A 15238-nucleotide genomic window follows, 5' to 3' on the forward strand; every position below is an offset into this window, starting at 1 on the left:
GTGTTAAGATGCTGGCCTGGAAATAGCTTCGTAGACCAGATCTGCCTGCCTCTGCCTCTGCCTCCCGAGTGCTGGGATTAAAGGCGTGTGCCACCACCGCCCGGCAGCATATATTGGAAGTTTTAATGAAAAAGCAATGATGAAGATACTTATAAGAACAAGAAAAACAGAGAAAGTATCCCCTTAGTAATAATACCAATAAGAGTGTAAGTTTATCATTTTACTTTAGCAAGAAATACTTACATCTGAAGAGCCCCTTCACTATAATGTTAGTTGTACGACAGTGACCTGAACAATATTCTACTCCTCTATCCACAGAAGTAGGCTCCATTAAATTATAAAATCATTAACACTGTAATTTGATTTACTTCAATATTCAGAAAAATTTTAGGCTCCCAAAAGTTTATAGTTATATTTTCTTGAATTAGCCAGAGATAAAAACAACTTTTAAATAAATTTATTCTTACTAAAGTTGAGTGGTTATATGCACACTTCATCCCTTATATATTCACTTCTGTTAGGTTTAGAGTTTGCTTTTCATTAGCAATACACATTTGAAATGAAAGACAAATGACTGAAGGTGAGTCTGATTATAAAAAAAATTTATGATTATAGCTGCACATACGGTTGCCTTCTTCTCACCTTTCACTTTTAATAAAATAAATGACTTTCCACTATCTCAGTAAGGCCAAACTGTAGCAATAACATTACCGGAATGGGACTAGGGACTGCTGCCACCACAATCCCAATGGGCTGGGGAGAAAGGATCGCAGGGTTTCCATTGGGTAGATTAGCCACTCCATTGGCTGTAGTGCCTTCTGTTTTTTTTGCTGAGGATTCTCCTGGCAATGGGGATTGTAGTTTCTGTTCTTGCTGCTTTTTTTGAATTTTCCGTTGCAACTGTTGCTTAGCATCAATTGGAGATGGCAAAGTCTTTACTTGAGGTTGAAAAGAATTACTTTCAGCTGTAGGTACAAAAGCAGAAGGCTGGGGAATTCCTTTAAGTCCTGAAAATAAACACAAAGGAAAGGTAAAATAAAGGCTGTCTTTTGTGGAAGGCCATATGACTCAGTTTCTTTGAGTATGTAGCCATCTACTGGACAAAACAACTAGGAAGGATATTCTAATCCTCACCTTATTTACAAAGCAAAGTAACAGACCTCTGTTTATAAATCTGTCAGCAAGATTTTGACATCCTAAAATATGGTTTGACCAGAACAGTTTCAGGTAAGTAAACAATGGCAGACAATTTTAAAGGATTAACTATATCATAAATGTGGGGCCACTAACAAAAATACATGCAAACAGAGCATTTTTACGTTGTATTAAACGCCAGCAAATTTTCCTATCCCTTTCTGTAATTAGGATCAAATTAATAAATTTTCATAATTTTACTATTCAGCCCATAATAATAACCTAATAAATATTCACTAAAACCACTCCACTGCCTAAAAAAAAATTTATGTGGGGAAAACAAGTTTTTAATCTTACCAGAAAGTCACAAAAATATGAACCATTATTTTAATTGTTATTATGATTATTCCAGTGTGACCTAGAGAAATTAAGAAGCAAAATTTCTAATGTTAAGGCATTTTGAAGTGTTACTGAGAAAACTTTTAAAAAGAGTAGTAAGACAGCAAAAAAAAAAAAGATATAAATTTTAAGAAAACTGAGTATGTAATAAAAGTACTTTCACAAAGCTCATTTCATACTTAGGAGGTGGCACTAAGCAGTAAGGAAGTCCCATGTGCTGAGGAGGAGCAGGATAGCCTGCTCTCGCACCTCGCCTTCTGTCCCCAGCCAGGTTCTGCTCTTCATCACTAGTTACAGCCACAACTTGGTGCAGGTGGGGGAGGAAGGCTAGAAGAAGAGAAAGACACAGGAATTCTCTTCTGCAAACTCTGGTCGGTAATCCTTCATTTTTGATCCTCTCCTTTTCTTTTAAATAATGTAATTATTGTTTTATTCTCTTTGAACTCAGCCTCACTGCTTTCTCTGGCTCTGTCTCAGCACCCAGGACAGCCTCTGCCAATGGCTCACATCTTCCTGCCTTGTCCTCTTGCCAGCGGCTCTGGACAGGAATTAAGTTCCAAGCAGCTGACTCACAAAAAGGACATTTGTAACAACCTGTCCTTAAGACAGACACTATATTTAAAAAAAAAAAAATTAGTTTGCCTTCAAAGGATGAAAATATTTACCATAAATACTCTTTTAAAAATTTTCTAAGAGTTAAGAACAAAATTTCAAGAGATTTAAATGCAATTGGCAAAAAGTTTAGTGTCCCTAAAAATTTCTTTTAAATATGGAAATTACCTGTTTGCTGTGTACTTTTTACTACATTTGAAAGATTTATTCATTATTTTATGTGTATGAATGTTTTGCATTCTTGTATGTGCATTATGTGCATGCCCAGTGCCTGAAGAAGGTCAGAAGAGGGCTTCAGATCCCCTGGGACAGGAGCTACAGATGGCTGTGAGCTGCTGTATGGGTCCTGGGAACAGAACATAGGTTATATGCAAGAGCAACATGTGCTCTTAACTGCTGAGCCACCTCTCCACTTTACACTTATTCCTCAAAAATTCCCTCATTCTCTTTTCGTTAGTCTTGCAAATAATGGGAAACAGATGGTGCTGCCTCCTCCAGTTCTGAAGGCTCCACATTCTTCAAAGTCTTATTCTTCCAGAAGATAAGAATGTAGTATGAAATAACTCAGGGTACCTGGGCTTTACAGACAGATAAGCAGTATTTAAATCCTAGCTTCATTACTTATCTGGCCAAGGATAGAAGATTTCACTTCCCAGAGCGTGTTTCCTAGAATGAAACAATCTATCTCACAGGCCTACTAAAGGAATTAAGAGAGGTAACATGTATGTGAGCTACAAACATTGGACTTACTAAGCACCACCATGCTTCTGCCTAATTTGAGTGCAAAATCTGGTTTGGTCACATAGAGTTTATACTCATGAAGTTTTGAAAAGTTGTGATTAGCTACTGTGAGTGTGGGAGGCTGTTTTGCTGATACTGGTTCTCAACTGGTGGTAAAGTGAGTAGGAGACAGTATATACATTCATACACACCACAAACAGTAATTCTCTGCAGGATAAATGTACTGCAGATTTTAAAATATTTAGATTCAACTTAGAAGAACTAGCTTGGAAAACAAGTTTTGTTCTCTGTTCACAGAAATAATTTTCTAAAGTAACGTAATTTATTTACTCTACAGTGTCAGGTTTAACAGAAATAAAGCATAAAATTTTCCATTAGAATTGATACCTTACACACAGCTATTAGTTTAGGAATGCATTCAATATTTCAATAATAATATTAATTGCTAAAATTGTCAGTTCTAAAACTTTCTCTTTGAATTAAAACTCTCACTTAAACTGCCATTTAAAATTTTTTCTCAGGTTGGAGTGATGGCTCAGCAGTTAAGAGAACTGGCTGCTCTTCCAGAGGACTTCAGTTCAATTCCCAAAACCCACATGGTAGCTCACACCTGTCTGTAACACCAGATCCAGAAGATCCAACACCCTCACACAGAAATACATGAGGGCAAAACACCAAAATACATAAAATAAATTAAAAATTTTTTCATTTGCAGCCACAAGTAGTGAACACCTTGGAGACAGAGGTTGGAGGATTTCTATGAGTTCAAGGTCAGCCTGGTTTACATTACAAGTCCCACAATAGCCTGGACTCAATGCAGTAGAGACCCTGTCTAAAAACAAATAAACAACAAACAAAACAAAAACAAAACTCTTGCTATTTTATAGTACCACTTCACAAGGTTTGTTATTTACGAAACCAGGTAACCAGTCATAATGCTCGGATTGTTTCATTGACAAGCTTAATTTCTGGGATAGGAGCCTAGCACATAATTTTAAAATTTAATCGTATTTTACTTTTAACATCTAACTAGATACATGAAATATTCTTTATATTTAAAAAGTCTTTTTTTATTAAAAAAAAAAAGTATTAGCCGGACGGTAGTGGCACACGCCTTTAATCTCAACAGAAGCAGAAGTGAGTTTGAGGTCAGCCTGGTCTACAAAGAAAGTTCCAGGACAGCCAGAACTGTTTCACAGAGAAGCCTGTCTCAAAACCCCCACCCCAAAACAAAACAAAACAAAACATAAAATCCCCCCAAATGAAGGGAAATTCAAATAGTTTACTCTAGCAGAGCATCATACAAAAGATAGGATTAAGATCTACAATTTAACAATATAGTTTTTATTTTGTTGGCTTAATAAAACATCTGCATTTAGTGTGAACTGGAGTAAGAATAAACTCATACAGATACTAAAATGATGAAACTCTTTGGTCAAATATTTCATTAATTAATTCTTTAAATTTTATTCATTTATTCATGAGTGCCCTTGTGCCACAGAGTGCCTGTAGAGATCCTAGGACAACTTGTAGGAGGAGATTCAGTTCTGGTTAGAGGGCTTGGCAGCAGTGTTGTTACCTACTGTGCCATCTTACTGGCCCCAACCTCTCCTCTTGCTACTAGCTCTAAATATAGCAATCTGGTCAGTTTCCATACCTGCTGGTGCTGCTGCCATCACAGTCAGAGCTGCCATTGACTTGGTGCCTATATAATGACTCTTAACAAGGAAGTGGGCTAATTCCAAGACTGTGTCAAATGGCTGGCTTAACACTTTCTGGGCCCACTCACACACAAGACGGCAAGCAGAAGAGATAACTTCCTCATCAATATTTTGAAGCTGCCCAGATGGTTCAACTCCTTCCAACTATAGAAAGGAAAGAGGAGAAGTTAACTTTACAAAATAATAATAATAATATAATTTCAGAGAAATTAAGTTGAAGTACAGTGAAGATATGTATTCTTATTGGAAGATACAGCATACATCTCTTGGGTCAAAACAGCATGATGGAGCTGTTGGCAGACAGGTAACAGCTTTGCATATATGAGTGAATCAGTAAAGAATAGTCAAGTTTAGGGTGAATATAGCACTTTAAATGGCAGCTAAAGCCTAGTGTAGTGGCACACAACTTCAATCACAGCACTTAAGAGGCAGAGGCAAGTGGATCTCTGTGAGTTCATAGCCACTCTAATATAGTGAGTTCAAGGACAGACAGAGCTATATACAGAGTCTCTGTTTCAAAACAACAAAAATAAAAACTTTAACAAAAAAATCCAAACAAACAAAAATGGCAGCTAGACTCAAACAAATGTTTTTGATAGTTCTAAAGCTTTATCTAGTATCAATAAAAACAACACTGATTAGCAGCCCTAGAGAGGGCATACTATAGCTATCTTACAAATTTCCTTCCTAGGCAAACAGGCATCATCAATATATATTACGGACATATCTACAAATTAGTAATTATAGATCTATATTATCCTGAATTTCATGTTTATGTAGGTAAGTTTTGCTAGCATCTTTTGGCCATTGTGGGTGATTTTTTTCTCCCTCTTATTTGTATAAAGAACAGTTCTCAGTTCCTGATTTTAACCAGAATATTGTACAGAAAGCATTCAACTAAAGATATATTTCTCTTTATTAAGAAGAAACGGTAGAATTCTTACCCCATCTCCAGTTTTATGAAAGTCGAGGTTGGGCAGTGTTGGCATATGAACAAAAGCTTTTTTCCTTAGTCCACTGTAGCAATATGTGATAAACAGTTAAGGTTGAAACCACTTTAAATTAAATGGACTGTCTATGTAGATAGCATTTGAGAAGGAACTGTACATGAAATGACAACACAATCATCAGTAAAAACACAATTTGCTAGTAGAAACTCAGAATACTTTCTTGCATTCAAAACTAAGTGTTTCATGTACAATGTTCAGTAATAATGTCTTAAATGAATCTAATCTATTAAAACATTATGAATAAACATTCCCACTATGCTGTGCCAGCCACCAGTAACAAGCAGGTCAGAGGGAAGAAACCAACAGATGGAAACTTGGCAAAGGGATGGGAAACTTGAGTACAGGGCACAGGGACAAAAACAACCCTTAAGTGTATCACAAGGGCTTTAACCTTTACATTTCTTTTTCCACTGAAACATAAAGGATTATCACCCGTAACATGCCAAAGACACATCAAGACCTTTTCTGTCTGTATTCAGGAAACAAGGGTAGAGTGGTTCAAATGCACCTGTGACTCCTTTAGAAAAGCAACCTTCCTCCTTGTCCCTTTCTCTCATTGCCACAGTAGCTAATTTAAGGCCTTAAAAATGCCAAGAGCTAAGCAAGGAAGAAATGAATACATTTCTAATAAAAGTTTATTTTATACTCTTCTAGGAGCAGAAAGACCTTTAATAAATTCTTAATTTTCATCCCTTTACTTCTGTTTGCTTATGCATATTTCTCTGTCACAAGAAGGGCCATTCCTATGCCCTGCTTTAATGGCTGCCAGAAAAATAGTGAATACTTGTGCTATTTTGTTTGAGCTTTAACAAATTAAGCTTGCCTGAAGATCAGAGTGTGGGGCTAGCTGCACTAGTTAGTCATAGAGGCCAGGCAGTGGTAGCTCAAACCTTTAATCCTAGCACTAGGGAGGTTGAGATAGGAAGTGATATGGCTGGGCAGAGAAAGGAGTATAAGGGGGGGGAGAAGACAGGAGCTGAGGATTCAGTCTGAGGTTTCAAAGAGATGGCATTCAGTTTGATTACTTGTAGAGACAGGATACCCAATTCAATCTGAGGATTTTATAGAGGTAAGAACTAGTGGCTAGCTGCTCTGGTTCTCTGATCTTTCAGCTTTCACCCAATAATATCTGACTCCAGGTTTTTAATTATTAAGACCAATTAGAAATCATACTACAAATACGGACCTTTTTTTACAAGAACATTTTTGAGTGTATTATTAACATTGTTTTTTTTTTAAATCAGAGAATTACCATGTTTCTTAGAGAAGAGAAAAAAAAGATAAGCTAACATCTTCCCCTGCTTTTATTGATATAATTTAGTTACTAAGTACATCATTTCTTAATTTTTATTGTTAAAGCAAAGGTGATTGGATAAAAAGTGATAAATGGTTGGAGAGATATCTCAGTACTTAAAGCACTTGCAGGTCTTACAGAGAACATAGATTTGGTTTCCAGAACCCACACACTTTGAGGCTTACAGCTACCTGTAACTCCAGTTCCAGAGAAAGCAACACCTTCTCCTGATCATATACATGTACACACATATGCATACAAAAATTTGAATAAAAATAGATAAAAATATCAAATAAAAGATAAAATCTATCAGAATCTTAATAAACTCACAAACCATTTTGATGTGTGATTCCCATCTGTATACTGTGAATATGTTTTATTACCACTGGTTAATAAAGAAGCTCCTTCGGCCTACAGCAGGGCAGAATATAGCCAGGCAGGAAATCTGAACAGAGATATATAGTAGGCAGAGTCAGGAGATACCATGTAGCTGCCTAAGGAGGACACTGGAATCTTACCGGTCACAGTCTCATGGTGATACACAGATTAATAGAAATGAATTAATTTATGATGTAAGAGCTAGCTAGAAATACTCCTAAGCCATTGGGCCAAGCAGTGTTGTAAATAATGTAGTTTCTGTGTGATTATTCAGGTGTGGGCTCACAGTCTCCGTTTCCACCATTTGCTATTTCTCACGCAGTTTGGTAACAGCTGGGGAAATAACATCTGCAGTTATTCTTCTAAGGCTTCTGAGCTGTTTATTAGTTGATTGACATGTATTTCTAAATGTAGTTGCCGACTGAGATGAGATCAGCAGATGAGCCAAATGAGATTACTGATAGCATTCTGATAAAGGATATTTAGATTTGCCTCTAGTGCCCAAACGGCGTGCCTTCATGTTTGGAAATACGTTTTTCATGATTTTTCCGAAGTCAGCAGCACTTAATGGATGGTAGCCAAGATTGTCACAATAGCTCCTGCAAAAGAAGGACAGACCGAATAAAAAGTGACAGATTTCAGCATCACATAGTATGGTGTTACTTCATTGCACCCTTGGTAAGGTGAAGCAATGGACCTTCTAGTAATTCATGACAATTTATGAACTCTTATTCTTGGGAGTTGCACTTTAATTCAGCTTGAATTTGCTGGACTCACTCTAAGGGTCTACAGCATTGTTCTCAACACTATCGGGGAAATGTGTACAAAGACACTATATTGGTAAAAAGTTCCCAGTTCTGGTCAAACTCAGGGTTTTAAACGAGTACACATAAGTTCATCTAGCAGGGCTATAATTTCTACACACATAGCAGGTTCACATACAGAGATAACTTTCATCTCATATCATGAATGTTGGACTTAATTGTTTAATGCCATGAGATAATTTAAACACTAAATTAAAAGAGACATTTGAGGTCATCTGTACCAATATTTTTATTCCACTGATAAGGCTGATAACAAGGGCAATGAGAAGTTCTGAAAGACCCGAGTCACCCTTTCCTTTGTATCCCTTTAGTTTTGTGAAAGCTTAGAATGAGAAAATAATTCAGTTGTATAGCTTAACTTCCTGTTACACACAGAAATGGCGATACTGTTAAACAGTGAGTTACCTCATGTGAGTCTCTCCCCTCATTAGGACAGCTATACTGTGAGGTAGCCTGTATATCTAGATTTCAGTGGTTTTAATTTTTAAAGAAAAAGAATTTCATTATTACCCATTGGAAAATTCTGAATAGTCAATGATTCTGTTTAAAGTATAGTTTATGAAGCATTTATAGGGTATACCCAGTCATGAGTTTGAAATAAGGGCTGTACTACAAGCTATGGGCCTTGCCAGAACAAATAAAGACACTGGTTATTTTATTTTACATCTCATTTTCCTGCTTAAACTGCAGGGTTCATCAAGCAAAGATTTGGTGTCAACACCTAAGTCATAGAGTTAAGGTATTTTTAGGCACTTAATAAAAAAAAAAGGAAAGAACAAAGAATGTTCTGTTTATAGGATAACAAACTCTAACACCATTCTTTTAAATTTGTTTGTCTTTGCTTTTCAAGACAGGGTTTCTCTGTGTAGCTCTGGTTGTCCTGGAACTTGCTTTATAGACCAGGCTGGCCTCAAACTCAAAGAGATCAGTTTGCCTCTGCCTCCCAAGTGCTGGGATTAAAGAAGTATACCATCACCGCCTAACTAACACCATTCTTTTTTTTTTTTTAAATATTTATTTATTTATTATGTATACAATATTCTGTCTGTGTGTATGCCTGCAGGCCAGAAGAGGGCACCAGACCTCATTACAGATGGTTGTGAGCCACCATGTGGTTGCTGGGAATTGAACTCAGGACCTTTGGAAGAGCAGGCAATGCTCTTAACCTCTGAGCCATCTCTCCAGCCCCAACACCATTCTTAAAATGAGATTTTTTTTTCATTCTTGTAGGGGATCTGATCCCACCCCTGCATCTGAGGTAGGTAGCCCCAGTGGGTTGATCTGACCTGGCTGGCTAACACAGGTCCACAACTGAGCCTTTGGTTGGTCCACCCAAGCATTTACCTCATCTGGAAACTGCTGGAGCTAAAGAAAGGACTGGTCGTATGGAATGTTACCTACAAGATCTCCAAGACTTGGGGTGGCCATAGGATACACCAGAGGAGCTCTGCTGAGGAGCCAGTGAGGCTGGTATATCAAAAACCAGAGGCCTTGAACCAGACCAGTGTCTCATTGCAATGAACACTTGCCAGTCAAACTGATGGGACAAAAGGGTTTACTATGTGACACACCAAAGCCTCCAATGCAACCAGGGCAGAAGAAGTGATGAGAGGCAGGAGAGAAGGAGAAACAGATTTTTCTGTTCCTGGTATGGGTTTGTTTTGTTTCAGCTTATGGGGTTTTTTGTTGTTGTTGTTGTTGTTTTGTTTTGGGTTTTTTTTGGTCTTGCTTTTGTTTTGCTTACCTTGCTTTATTTTCTTTCGTGGGGTGGGGGTGCAGGAGGGAAGGGGGAGATATGGAGGGACTGGGAGGTAAATAGAATTGGAATAAATGATGTAAAATCCCCAAAGATTCAATTAAAAAGTTTTAAAAAATTGGAAGTACAATTAACTTTTAATATGACTGAAAAAGTCACTAAAAATACATAGAATTAGGAGGGGCTGGAGAGATGACTCAGATGTCCTGAGTTCAATTCCCGGCAACCACAACTCACAAGCATCTGTAATGAGATCTGGTGCCCTCTTCTGGCCTTCAGGGACACATGCAGGCAGAATACTGTACACATACTAAATAAATATACCTTTTAAAAAAATACATGAAATTCAGAGTTTAGTACTTTTTCATGTCATTTACAATTTAATTACATAATGTAAAAGTAAATATTATTTAATGCTATAAAAATATTCTAAAGAACAGTGGAGAAGATGGGTGCAAATAGTTAGAGAATAATTGACCAGACCTTATACCATTAGTTCTTTATAAAAAAGCAGTATTTTATTTTTCTCAAACCCTTGTGGTAGATGATTTTATTAGAAAATTTATAGACAAGAATTTATTAATTTTTTCTAACATTTATACAGAATAATTTATTAAGATGATTATTTTTCTAGTTAAGTATTACAATTTTTTGTTTTTTATTTTTTCAAGACAGAGTTTCTCTGTGTATCTCTCTCTGGCTGTCCTGGAACTCACTCTGTAGACCAGGCTGGCCTCGAACTCACAGAGATCCATCTGCCTCTGCCTCCCTGAGTGTTGGGAGTAAAGGTGTGTGCCACCACTGTCTGGCTAAGTATTACAATTTTTTAACCAAGTCCATACTGTTATTTTAGTGGTCTTACCACTCATGTGTTACAGATGACAACCAATTAAAAAAGAGGGAAGCTACACAGCATAGTGGCACATGCCTTTAAATCCAATATTTAGGAGGCAGGGGATGGAGGTGGACCTCTAAGCCAGCATAGAGAGCTCCAGGTCACCAAGGCTACATAGTTAGACTCTATCTGGGAAAAAAGTGTAGGGAAGTCCAAGAGATATGTTTGGATAATGGTCCCTTTACAGTGTCAATCAAACAATACATCTGAGGTAACACGGAAGATAAATTTGGTAAAAGAAAAAGGATTACTGGAATACCAACGGTTTTTTTATGTTATTTATTTGTTTGTTTGTTTTTTTGTTGACAGACTTTCTCTTTAGCTTTGGAGCCTGTCCTGGAACTAGCTCTTGTAGACCAGGCTGGCCTTGAACTCAAAGAGATCTGCCTGCCTTTGCTTCCCGAATGCTGGAATTAAAGGCATGTACCACCACTGCCTGGCTTGGAATGCCAACATTTTTAAGGAATCATACATTAAAACTGTAGAGAAAATTCAGAAAGTGTCCGATATTTACTTATAAATAATTTGCTTTTTTCATATTGCTCCCTATTCTGGTGTACATTAATTACACATAGTTAAGGCATGGCTATGTACACTGGTTCTGGAGTTTGTGACAGACACCAAATAATGCCAGAATACATAGTATAGTGAAGGTGACCACAGCTGTCTCCAAATCAATTGGTTCCCAGGCTTGTGTTATAGTGTCTTTTAGGTTTGGCTTTGATGAGGTTAGAACTATTAGTATCATTAAACAGAGCTCAAATTAAGATCAAACAATTACTCTTGAAATTCAAAAGATTTATTTGAGGCAACCATGTAATGATCAGTACACTTGGAAGACTGCTCTGTTGGAAGTTAACAAAAGTAATTTAAGGCAGAGTTAAATTATTGTTTATATAAATAATTACATGTGTGACCACCTAGAAGGCTGTCTATATCTAACTTGATCTAGAGCTTAGCCAGTCCTTCTCCTTGAGGAGATGGAATGCGGAGAAGTTTTTAAAAGTAATTATAAGCAAGTATTTTGCTTTGTGGGTTGCCTGAGACTGCAAGCAAACTATAATTGCAGTAAACTGTAAACTAACTGGAAAGAGTAAAGAGAAGCTGGGGAATAAGATGGATGGATGTGCTGCTGTCAAAAATTTGAATGGTCCTAAGTCTCAAGAAGATCACATGCATTTGGAGGGTTCTGTGCATGCTCAAGAGACTTGAAAAAGCTGAGGTTCCCATTTTGGGCTAAAGAGAAAGTCTCCCTAAATCAGAAAGTGAGGGCTAAGGACAATTGCATGCATGATTGTTGATGCTGAACCCCAGTGCACATTCATGGAGACCCCTAGTGAATAAAGACTGGGAGATTTATTGCTTGTAGGTCCTTAGTGAAATCTTTATCTTATTAGCTAACTATTAAGCTAGGTAGCCTTCAGGAGGCAGATATAATTCAGTATAGTTCAAAGCAGTCACTTAAGAAATCATCATTTTTTTAGCCAGGCAGTGGTGGCACACACCTTTAATCCCAGAACTCAGGAGGTAGAGACAGGTGGATCACTGAGTTCGAGGCCAGCATGGTCTTAAGAGCAAATTCCAGGTAGCCAGGACTACACAGAGAAACCCTGTAAAAAAAACCAAGAGGGAAAAAACAAACAAACAAAACGAAACAAACAAACAAACAAAACATCATTCCCCCAGCAGCCAACAAATACTAGCAACTATAAGAAACAACAGACATAAGACTTAGATAGGGACCAAATCTAATTCCCAGAGTACCGTATTATATATATGTCTAACGTGCAACAAAGAATTATGAGCTATACAAAGAATGAAAACTTTGCCTAAAAAAAAATGTAGTCATTAGAAGCTATGCCTGAGGAAGTCTAAATAGCTGATGGACTTGGTATACAAAGTGTATAAACAAGCTATTTAAAATATACTTGGAGTTAAGGGAAACCAAATTTCAACAAACAGAAAACATCAGTAGGAAGACAGAAGGTACACATATTAATAAAACCTATATTTCTAGAAAATATGGACTAATTTGCTATGATGAAAATAAGTATTAAAACTTTAGAGTTTAAGATTGTAATAACTGGAGTCAGACGCGCTACCGTTGCGCGTCTGGAGAAAGGGGTACACTCATCCATTGCTGGTGGGAATGCAAACTTGTGCAACCACTCTGGAAAGCAGTGTGGCGTTTCTCAGGAAATTCGGGATCAACCTACCCCTGGACCCAGCAATACCACTCTTGGGAATATACCCAAGAGAGGCCCTATCATACAACAAAAGTATATGCTCAACTATGTTCATAGCAGCATTGTTTGTAATAGCCAGAACCTGGAAACAACCTAGATGCCCTTCAATGGAAGAATGGATGAAGAAAGTATGGGATATATACATATTAGAGTATTACTCAGCAGTAAAAAACAAGGACTTCTTGAATTTTGCATACAAATGGATGGAAACAGAAAACACTATCCTGAGTGAGGTAAGCCAGACCCAAAATGAGGAACATGGGATGTACTCACTCATATTTGGTTTCTAGCCATAAATAAAGGACATTGAGCTTATAATTCGCAATCCTAGAGAAGCTAAATAAGAAGGTGAATCCAAAGACAAACATATAGGCATCCTCCTGAATATTAACCTTCATCAGGCGATGAAATGAGACAGAGACAGAGACCCACATTGGAGCACCGGACTGAAATCTCAAGGTCCAAATCAGGAGCAGAAGGAGGGGGAGCACGAGCAAGGAACTCAGGACCGCGAGTGGTGCACCCACACACTGAGACAATGAAGATGTTCTATCGGGAATTCACCAAGGCCAGCTGGCCTGGGTCTGAAAAAAGCATGGGATAAAACAGTACTTGCTGAACATAGCGGACAATGAGGACTACTGAGAACTCAAGAACAAGGGCAATGGGTTTTTGATCCTACTGCACGTACTGGCTTTGGGGGAGCCTAGGCAGTTTGGATGCTCACCTTACTAAACCTGGATGGAGGTGGGCGGTCCTTGGACTTCCCACAGGTCAGGGAACCCTGATTGCTCTTCAAGCTGATGAAGGAGAGGGACTTGATCGGGGGAGGGGGAGGGAAATGGGAGGCGGTGGCAGGGAGGAGGCAGAAATCCTTAATAAATAAATAAATTAAAAAAACAAAAAAACAAAAAAGAAAAAAAAAGAAAAAAAAAAGATTGTAATAACTGGTGAGAAAAGCTCAACAGAGTCTCAAGAGCAGATCTGATTAGTTCAAGAAATCAGCATTATGAAGATAAGTTATATTAAGATTACCATCTCTGAAGACCAAAAGAAAAAAAAAAGAATGAAGACAAAGAAACAGAAGCCTTGAGAACTATTTGGATATTACCAGAGTTCTAAAACAGAGGAGCACTGACTGCTTTCCCAGAGGACCTGGGTTCAATTCCCAGCACTCACATGGCTGTCTGCAATTCCAGTTCCTGAGGATCCAATACTCAAAGCAAAACACCAATACCCATAAAAACAACAGCTGGGCATGGTAGTGCAAAAGAGGCAGAAAGACCTTTGTGAGTTCAAGGCCAACCTGGTTTACAAAGTGAGTTCAAAGACGGCCAGGACTATTACACAGAGAAACCCTGTCTTAAATAACCAAAAATAGCTAAAAATTACCCAAGTTAAAGAAAAATTAATTTATATATCTCAGAAGTATAATAAACAAGCACTAAAAGCTTGGAGAAACATGTATTATGGACAGTTAAAGGCCAAAGTCAAAGATAGTATTTTGAAGGAAGCAAGAAGTAGCTCATTACGTGGTTCGAATGCTCATTTCAATATGGCATACAGATATTTCTCATGAGAAAACATGAGACCAGAAGGCAGTGAGATGACATATACACAGTGCTAAAATTAACTGTCACCTAAGAAGTCTATTTGCAACAAAACAAACCATCCTTTAAAAGTGAAGGATAAATTAAGACATTCCCAGATAGGTACAAAATTCAAATTCAATACTAGCAGGTGTGCCATATAAGAAATGCTAAAGGCAGTCATTCAGGCTTAAATAGGGATGAGATAGCAGCTCTGAAAAACATTCACATGAAAAAATAAAGAATACCAGTAAAGACAACTAAATATAAGTACAAATAAATATATTTTCCATGCGTGACTTTTGATATTCTCCTATGTGAACAGAAAGGCAACTGCATATAACACCAGTTATAAATCTGTGTTGATGGGCACGTCATAAAAAAAATGTAAGGGAAACAGAGATACACGTCCAAACATATTTTTTGTATTTTTGACTTTTTGTAGTAATAATCCAAATTAGATTCTGAAATAAATTAAAATGCTAGTTGATATATCTGGGATAACTATTAGAAAACCTGAAATGGACTGGAGAGATGGCTCAGAGGTTAAGAGCACTGCTTGCTTTTCCAGAGGTCCTCAGTTCAATTCCTAGCAACCACATGGTGGCTCACAACCATCTATGATAAGATCTGGTGCCC

General features: G+C 37.5%; 1 protein-coding gene across 2 annotated transcripts in view; it reads right to left on the bottom strand.

Moving 5' to 3' along the window:
• Rfx7 (regulatory factor X7) overlaps window positions 1-15238 on the bottom strand; it is an 81147-nt gene that overhangs the window by 11306 nt on the left and 54603 nt on the right. For both annotated transcript variants that reach the window (XM_026779122.1, XM_005347645.3), the window contains 4 exons: window positions 7772-7888; window positions 5552-5636; window positions 4544-4751; window positions 712-1007 (listed from right to left, as the gene is read on the bottom strand). In XM_026779122.1, the coding sequence (XP_026634923.1) occupies window positions 712-1007; window positions 4544-4751; window positions 5552-5636; window positions 7772-7888 (706 nt within the window). The remainder of the gene's footprint in view (window positions 1-711; window positions 1008-4543; window positions 4752-5551; window positions 5637-7771; window positions 7889-15238) is intronic.

Source organism: Microtus ochrogaster, chromosome 5, assembly GCF_000317375.1.
Source record: "Microtus ochrogaster isolate Prairie Vole_2 chromosome 5, MicOch1.0, whole genome shotgun sequence".
Taxonomy (NCBI): Eukaryota; Metazoa; Chordata; class Mammalia; order Rodentia; family Cricetidae; genus Microtus; species Microtus ochrogaster.